This window comes from Palaemon carinicauda, unplaced genomic scaffold (assembly GCF_036898095.1).
Source record: "Palaemon carinicauda isolate YSFRI2023 unplaced genomic scaffold, ASM3689809v2 scaffold753, whole genome shotgun sequence".
Classification (NCBI taxonomy): domain Eukaryota; kingdom Metazoa; phylum Arthropoda; class Malacostraca; order Decapoda; family Palaemonidae; genus Palaemon; species Palaemon carinicauda.
This window is the reverse complement of record NW_027172042.1, coordinates 70,001-79,555: the sequence shown is the minus strand read 5'-3', so window position 1 is coordinate 79,555 and position 9,555 is coordinate 70,001. Positions and strand designations below refer to the sequence as shown.

The 9,555-nt window shown below is 35.0% G+C and overlaps 1 protein-coding gene across 2 annotated transcripts; it reads left to right on the top strand.

Moving 5' to 3' along the window:
- The first annotated feature begins 962 nt into the window (after positions 1 to 962).
- Positions 963 to 8,991, top strand: LOC137637450 (uncharacterized). 2 transcript variants are annotated; one of them, XR_011043638.1, is made up of 3 exons: positions 963 to 1,426; positions 1,737 to 8,450; positions 8,761 to 8,991. XR_011043638.1 is itself a non-coding variant. In XM_068369643.1 (2 exons), exon 2 carries the CDS (start codon positions 2,152 to 2,154, stop codon positions 7,843 to 7,845), a length of 5,694 nt encoding a protein of 1,897 aa, XP_068225744.1. In that variant the 5' UTR covers positions 963 to 1,426; positions 1,737 to 2,151; the 3' UTR covers positions 7,846 to 8,530. The 2 variants fall into 2 exon arrangements, 1 of the variants encoding a protein (XP_068225744.1); XM_068369643.1 differs by lacking the exon at positions 8,761 to 8,991 and having other exon boundaries at positions 1,737 to 8,530.
- The last annotated feature ends 564 nt before the right edge of the window (positions 8,992 to 9,555 follow it).

Below are 9,555 nucleotides of genomic sequence, written 5' to 3'. Positions count from 1 at the left end.
GTGGCTTGTAATAGCTAAACTACCTACTAGAATTTATGGAAATCTATGAACAGTTATTTTTATCTTTTTCATATGTGAACAAAACTCTGACCAAAATGATGATATACTTTATTACTATGTTTGTCAAAGTAAATTTCAATTAATTTCAAAATTGGTGAATAAGTACTTTGCCCATCTGCTAATATTTTTCCAAAATTTCTAATTATATATGTACATCATGTTATCTGATATATATGTATAATAATAAGGATTATAAACAGACGAAAACAATTATATTATTTGTGTATATGATATGTTATAGAACGATTTGTAAGTCTCTCTCTACCGTGGCTTATAATGGCTAAAGGACGTTCTAAGTAATTCCAAACGTTAGAGATGGATAAGTTTTACAGTTCTTTTTCATGTCGGCTGTTTTAATAGACTAAATCTAACGATTGAACATACATACAAATACATGTACACAAGCGCGCACACACGCATATACACTCACACACACATACATACATACATACATACATACATATATACATATATATATATATATATATATATATATATATATATATATATATATATATATATATATATATATATATATATACATATATATATATATATATATATATATATATATATATATATATATATATATAGATAGATATATACATACATACATGCATATATATATATATATATATATATATATATATATATATATATATATATATATATATATATATATATATAAAGAGAGAGAGAGAGAGAGAGAGAGAGAGAGAGAGAGAGAGAGAGAGAGAGAGAGAGACTTGCTGTTTATCATAGAGGGAACATACTATCCCATGCACCTGTTTGTTCATAAACAATGCATGCTCCCTAAAAAGTTGAACCTGTAGAAAAATGCACATCCTTGTGCATTTTATTGTTTTGTATATTATATGAATTGTTTGGTTGTGGTAAATTTCTTATGTTTAAATTGTTTGTTCGGGAATGGTTTGGTTCTTTTATTTGAAAAGCAAATGCATCTACTTAGCATACCTTAAACTACCTCTTGGGACAATTTTAAAGCAGGAAACAAGCCATTCTTGAGCGATGTATTTTAAGTTTTACCAGGTTGTTCGCTGCTGGACACAAGACTGGGAAAACCATTGTCGGTGGTGAATGATCTGAAGAAGGCAGTATGAAGAGGCCAGCGTAAGAAGCGCAGCAAGGCAGTCTTCTCCTGAATTTGAATTAATTTTTTGGCAGCCAAGGACAATGGCTGTCATTCATTAGTGTAAGATCGGTGGCTCTGGACTTAGCCGCTCATGGATCACGTCATCGTCTGACCACCTTATACTACTCAAGAGCTCAAATAGAAGACTACCATCAACACCTCTACCTTCGTCACTGCTTTTCTATGGACCTAAGAGACTGGCTATATGTTGAGGTAAGGTTTGCATTAAGTACGATGCATTTGCTTAGTGAACTTTCAACTATAGTTACGGTTTTATAACCTTTTGTCTTGCAACCAAACTCATTTATATATAATAAAGTCTGAAGGGTCTCCTTTTAAGTTTTAAATTTGATTTTGACATTTATATTAAGATATTCAAATCGTTTATTGATCTAGGTTTTGTATTTTCCATAGGTTAATATTAAAAGTTCGTTTGTTTTGTAAGATTTCGCATATATGCACATTGTTATGTTTGTAGCCCCTGACGTTTCCAATTCATAATGTTTCATGCTATGGGTTACAGATCCTTCGGATGTTTCGAAAATTGAGGGGTAATAGTGCGGACCAAATGCAGTTTCTCTGGCGGAGAGAGAGAAAGTCCACGCTAAGTTTGTCCGAGATTTGAACTGATCAGGATCACCATATTCGCCAGTCATTCTTCGGATTGTAAATTGTCATAAATTTACCGTTTAATTGTAAATTAAATTAATTTTTTTATGACTTATAATTTTGCTTCTCCTTAATTTATGTTACATTGCCCTCTCATACATTGCTTTTCGAAAATGGCGACGAGGATGGGATTGGTTGCGAGGTTCATTATTGCCTTGAGTATGTTTTTTCTTGAATTTCCGTGAGCTGGTTACGTTCCAGAGTCCCGTATCTTAATATTTCGCTATATTACTTTAAGTTTTAATTTTTTTCATTAAATTCTTAGAAAAATGCCGCCGAAGAGCATTTCGCGTAGTTTTCGTTCAGCCCTTAGGCAACAAGTTACCAAGAAGTGTAATTTCATAGAAAGGTTTGTTTCTTCGATGTCTGTAAGCGATGCTAACGAGCATATGAACATGTTGGTTGACCTTAAAGAAAAACTTGACAAAGTGAATAACGAGGTTTTGAAGGAAATTTGGGATAGCGCAGATAAAGACGACAACGGCGATGAATTGGTGAGTGAGGAAATGGATACTTGGTTCGTTTATGACGATCGTTTGAGTAAGTGTCTCTCTCTCCTTAAGACCGCGGTGTCACTTTCGCCCGGAAACCTTTCCGATCGTTCGCGTTCTGAAATTTCACAGCTTAAATTACCTGAACTACCTTTACCGACATTTGGTAATCGAGAAGGTGAAGATATTTCGAAGTTTTTGCGAGAGTTCGAAGCAACTATTGATAAGTATGATCTTAGTACTCACGTTAAATTTACTCTTCTTACGAGACAGCTTTCAGGTGACTCGCTTAAACTGGTAAACTCATTAGATTGTAGCAACCGTTCGTATGAAGAAGCTAAGAAATTATTACAGAAAGCGTTTGCAGATACTTTGTCTCAACAATATAGGGTTATTAAGCAGTTATCGGAGTTGAAGCTAACGTATCAGAGTGATCCGTATGACTTTATCAGTAATATGAGAATAATTTGTAATCAATTTGAGGCTTTAAGCATAGATCAAAACATAGTTTTACAGTATTTCATATGGAATGGGTTTAATGACTGTTTCAAGAACCAGTTAATGCATATTACTGGCTCGAATAAGCCCTCGTTGCAGCAAATAGATGAACATATCTTTACTGCTTTGGAAAGATATAGAAACATATCCAAGAAATTTAATGTGAAACAAGGTAATCTTGAGAAAAAGGTTGTGCCAAACTCAAATTGTTTAGCTTCTGCCGTTGTTAATGTTGAGAAGTCTAAAGTTAAAGAATGTTCTCTATGTTTAGCAGACAATAAAGGAGACATTGATCACCCAATTTTTAAGTGTTCAGTTTATGTAACTCCACAGAGTAAAATTGAAAAACTAAAACAATTGAATTTTTGTACAAACTGTACTTACGATTCTCATAAAACTTCAGATTGCAGGTTTAAATTTAACCGAAAATGTAAACATTGTAACAAGTGGCATTTCAGCTATCTTTGTAAATTTCGTAAAGACCCAAAAAGTACTGCTAATAACCTTAAGAATGATTCAGATAACCAAGAAGTGACTAATCAAACGGCAAAGGGGAATTGTAAAGAGAAATCGAACTCTAATTCTGTTGTTTCTAATTTAACTTGGTCTGATTTAGGAGTTTTAAGAATCTCTTGTAACCCGGTGACTGCTATGCCTTCCTTTTCACTGAATGACAATGGGGATCGAGGTATAAAGGATTCAGGAAGTCAAGTAACTTTCGTTGAGGAAGACTGGGCTAAGAGTATGCAGTTTGAAGTTGTTGACCCGAATTATTCTTTGGTGGTGAATGGTATTAATTCTTCAAAGCCGTTAGCCACTGTAGTATACAAGGTAAAGTTGAATGATGATTATTTTACTGCTATTGCCATGAAGTCTATTAATTTGAAATTAGTTTTGCCAGGTATCTCTGAAGTAGCTCAAATATTTAAGGATAAGGGCTATGTATTAGCCGACAAAACTTTGCATATGTCTGGGGACAAAGTTGAAGATATAAAATTACTCTTGGGAAATGATAACTCTCATTTAGTACCACAGAAGGATGTGCTGTTTGGAGGTAGTTCTGAAGTGATTCCCTCTGTTTACTTAGAATCACCCTTAGGAGTGATGCTTGTAGGTGACATTGAAAGGTATAAGCAAAATCTAGCTCTATTACCAGACCGGATAAAGCATTCTTCTGAAGTTTGTGCAAAGGGTGAGGGTCCCCTTGAAGTTGATAGTAATTTGAATATGGATGGATTGTTCTTAGATTCGGTAGAGGAATTAAAGTTCCCTGCTTGTGCTAATATTTCTGTTTTAAATAAGGGTCAGATTGTTGAAGCTGAACTCGAGAGAGCAGCAGAAGAAATTCTTTCCTCGAAGGCAGAAAGTTTTTCGCACAGTGATTCTAACTTATATGACGAAGACTTTAATGAGGAGAACAGGAAAGTAGTAGAATTTGCTTTAGAAAATACTTGTAGAGATCGTGATGGAAGGTTAGTTATGCCTCTGTTATGGAATGGGAAAGTAGCTCATTTGCTTGGTAAGAATCAAAATCTGTCAAAAGCAATATTAAAATCAAATTTTAAGAAATTTAGCAAAAAGGATAATGCTTTACAAATGATGGACGAGGTTTTTAAAGAACAGGAACAACTAGGCATTATAGAGAGAGTATCCAACTTGGAGCAATTCTTGGAGGAAAACCCTCAACATAGCTTCCTGCCGCACATGCCAGTGTTCAAGATGGACCGAGAGTCTACAAAATGCCGTAATGTATTTTTGTCAAATTTGTGTGAATCTGACAAAGATAAACCTTTAACTCTATCTCATAATCAAACTATTTTTGCTGGTCCTTGTTTGAATAAGAAAATTTCTACTTCTATTTTACAGCTAAGATTTAATGAAAAATTGTTATGTTTTGATATAAAAAAGGCATTTCTGATGATTAAGTTGGTGCCTTCAGATCAAAGTAGGTTACTCTTTTATTGGTATAGGAACGTATGTAAAAAGGACTATTCCTTAATTGTTTATAAACATTGCAGACTTCCATTTGGTTTGCCATGTAGTCCAACTTTATTAATGTTAGCACTTTATAAAATTTTGATGTTGGATGTCCAAGGTGACAATATTGATGTAAAGGAATTGAAGACAGAGTTATATAACTTAGCTTACATGGATAACTTGGCTTACACGACCAATGATATAGACAGGTTGAAATGGGTTTATGAGAAACTTGACAGTATATTTTCTCCCTATAAATTTGAATTGCAGCAGTTCATAACCAATGATGACTCTCTGCAGCAACAGGTAGATAAAGATAAGGAAAAGACTCCTACAAAAGTAAAATTGCTTGGTTTGCTTTGGGACAGAAACAGTGATACTCTTTCGGCAAGCAAGTTGGTACTTGATAAGGATGCAACGACCAAAAGACAAATTTTAAGTTCTATTGCAGCCAATTTTGATGTGTTCTCATTTTATGGTCCTTTATTAAACAGGGCTAGATTATTTATGCACTCGTTACAATGCAGGAAAGAAGTTGGATGGGACGATAGACTCTCTGGTGAGGAGCTACGAGAATGGTCTAATATTTGCAAGCAAGTAAATGGTGTTCCTGAAATTGCAGTGAAGAGATTTGTTGGTCGCAGGAATGATCCTTTCCAAATTATTGCTTTTTGTGATTCTAGTAAGCTTATATATGGAGTTGTGCTCTTTATCAAGAACTTGCGAACAAAGGAGGTAAGTTTCCTTCTGTCAAAAAATAGAATAATTGGACGTCAGTTAGAGCTAAAGTCTATCCCTTCTCTTGAATTTCAATCTCTCTTGCTTGGTACGGAAACTATTGTTGACATTTATAAGGAACTTAGTGGTTCAGAGTGTGTCTCTCCCATAAACATTACAAAATTGGTAGTTTTCTCAGATAGTGCAGTTGCACTGAATTGGTTAAATTCTCGAACAAATAGGTTTGATAAATTAAAAAAACTAAGTATTTTTGTTATGAATAGGTTGCAAAGAATAGAGAATCTATGTGAAACGGTCCCTGTGACTTTCAAATTTTGTGCAGGTATGATAAATCCTGCAGATTGTACTACCAGGTCATTGTCATATAAGAGGTTGATAAAATCAAGTTTCTTCACAGGACCTGATACTATTCATGATATCTTGGAAGATGACAGTTTGGATGTAACGATCCCAAATCCTTTAACCAATGTACTTGAAGTTTCAGAAGGCCACTGTGAGATAGGGAGTGTGACTGAGCCAGAGATGGGAGGCATTTTGAATTCTACAGTTGGAAATTTCGATTGGCTTCATTTGATTTCGGTCTACAAACATGTACTGACATTCATAAACAATGTCAAACGGAAGTTAAAGAACAAATCTGGCAAGTATGACCATTTTGAGGTTTTCAGTAATGATGAAATTTCTTTGAATGCATGGCAACTGATGATTTTGCAAGATCAACGCCAAAATTTTCCGGATGTTTTTAAATATTTCAGAGAAAGGAACCCTAAAATTAGGGATATGCCTAACATAGTAAGTCAACTAAATTTATTCATTGAAAAGAAATCTGGTTTACTAAGAGTTAAAAGTAAATTTCATAAGTGGAGAGACGGTAGTTATGTATTCCCCATTCTTTTGGCCAAAAACAGTAAATTGACTGAAGAAATTATTAGAAATTTTCATGTTAAGTTAGCTCATTCTGGAATATATGCCACATTATCTGAGGCTAGGAAACAGTTTTGGATTCCTTGCAGTTTTTCTACTGTAAAGAAAGTCTTGAAAACTTGTGTTCACTGCCGTAGATTTAACGGTAGAACTATAAAGTTAAATCAGTCCCCTTATAGAGAATTTAGGGTTTCTCCTCCAACCATACCTTACAGGTATATTTTCATTGACTATTTTGGACCTTACTGGGTATATTGGATGGGTAAGAAATCAAAGGTATGGATATTATGTATCACCTGTTTATGGTCCAGAGCCATAAATCTTAAGGTTTGTGTAGACCTTTCGGTGATATCCTTTTTGCGAGCACTTCAGCTCCATTGTTTCGAGTTTGGGGTGCCTGAACTCTGTTTAAGTGACCAAGGTTCACAGCTAACTTCAGGTGCTAGAACCGTTGAGAATTTTTTAAGTGATAAGGATACACAATCCTATTTCAGGGAGAACAACATAAAACCTTTGAGCTTTCAGCAGTACTATAAAGGCCACAGTGAACTTGGATCTTTAGTGGAATCTTGTGTTAAGATGGTCAAAAGGCTTATTGAAGGCTCTATTCGGAATATGGTCCTCGAATATTTAGATTTTGACTTTGCTGTACAAAATATTGTACATATAGTAAACCGTCGACCAATTGCCTTTAAAGAATATTTGCGAAACTATGATGGGACTGAACCTGTACCATCTCCTATAACTCCAGAGATTTTAGTTAAAGGTCATGAATTGAATTCCTTAAATATTATTCCCCATTTACATCCTTTACCTAGGGCAGATGATACTTGGGTTCCTGATATATCTCCCATTTCCCATGTGAAGGACAGCCACAGGAAGTTACGAAAGGCTAGGGAAAGTATAATAGAGATATATAATAAAGAATTTGTTGTGCAGCTGGTGAATCAAGCCACTGACAAACGCAGTAGATACCAACCTGTTAATCATAAACTATTAGAAGTTGGAGACATTGTTCTCATTAAAGAACCCCTTCTTAAACCTACTAATTTTCCAATGGGTATTGTCAAAGAGATAAAACTGAACTCTTTAGGTGAAGTAACGGGTGCAACAGTACTCAAAGGAAAAAGTAGGGAAGAGACTAAAAGGCACGTTTCATCCTTGATTCCATTGCTCTATAAACGGGAATATGAGGTTAAATTTAACGATAAAGCACAATCGCCATGTGAGGATAAACTGAGCAAGGAAGATGAGGTAAAGGAGAGACCCAAGAGGCGAGCTGCCATGATTGGGAAAGATAAGGTAAAGAAACTATTGGATGACAGTCTAGCGTGATCTTTGATCGCTATATTGTAATTCAATTTTTTTCCTAAAAAAAAAAAATTGAATCCCCTCGCGGGAGTGTAGAAAAATGCACATCCTTGTGCATTTTATTGTTTTGTATATTATATGAATTGTTTGGTTGTGGTAAATTTCTTATGTTTAAATTGTTTGTTCGGGAATGGTTTGGTTCTTTTATTTGAAAAGCAAATGCATCTACTTAGCATACCTTAAACTACCTCTTGGGACAATTTTAAAGCAGGAAACAAGCCATTCTTGAGCGATGTATTTTAAGTTTTACCAGGTTGTTCGCTGCTGGACACAAGACTGGGAAAACCATTGTCGGTGGTGAATGATCTGAAGAAGGCAGTATGAAGAGGCCAGCGTAAGAAGCGCAGCAAGGCAGTCTTCTCCTGAATTTGAATTAATTTTTTGGCAGCCAAGGACAATGGCTGTCATTCATTAGTGTAAGATCGGTGGCTCTGGACTTAGCCGCTCATGGATCACGTCATCGTCTGACCACCTTATACTACTCAAGAGCTCAAATAGAAGACTACCATCAACACCTCTACCTTCGTCACTGCTTTTCTATGGACCTAAGAGACTGGCTATATGTTGAGGTAAGGTTTGCATTAAGTACGATGCATTTGCTTAGTGAACTTTCAACTATAGTTACGGTTTTATAACCTTTTGTCTTGCAACCAAACTCATTTATATATAATAAAGTCTGAAGGGTCTCCTTTTAAGTTTTAAATTTGATTTTGACATTTATATTAAGATATTCAAATCGTTTATTGATCTAGGTTTTGTATTTTCCATAGGTTAATATTAAAAGTTCGTTTGTTTTGTAAGATTTCGCATATATGCACATTGTTATGTTTGTAGCCCCTGACGTTTCCAATTCATAATGTTTCATGCTATGGGTTACAGATCCTTCGGATGTTTCGAAAATTGAGGGGTAATAGTGCGGACCAAATGCAGTTTCTCTGGCGGAGAGAGAGAAAGTCCACGCTAAGTTTGTCCGAGATTTGAACTGATCAGGATCACCATATTCGCCAGTCATTCTTCGGATTGTAAATTGTCATAAATTTACCGTTTAATTGTAAATTAAATTAATTTTTTTATGACTTATAATTTTGCTTCTCCTTAATTTATGTTACATTGCCCTCTCATACATTGCTTTTCGAAAAGAACCTGATACCTATTCCTGACTCTACTATGCTTCGTAAACAATGGCCGCTCCCTCAAACTGATTCCTGGTCCCTATCAAGAGACAATCCCCACATACCAATGTAAACAAAGTCCCTCGTCTTCTAATGGACTGGAAACTCATTACCAATTCGTCACGTGAATTCGGGCCCGTCGCTGGTCTCGAGGGAGGAGATCCAATTAGGGAGAGGTAAGTCCTAATGGCAAATGAATTTCATTTGTAAGCAGCCCTAGTCACAATGAAAGGCAGTTCTGTCTCTTATCATATCGGTTCCTCCCTTACTTGCTATCAACTTTTAATGGTGGTGGAGTTTATTATAGCTTCTTTCCGGATTTTTTTTTTTTTTGTGTTTGGTTTATCGTTCATTTCTTTACCTTTTTCTATGTTATTACCAATGTTCTTATGTACTAAAATATCGTAAAATGTTAATGATATTTCCATGTATTTTATATCAAGGGTTGGTTTTATACATATCAATATTTTTATGGTAATCAAAAGTGATTTATATTTGTATT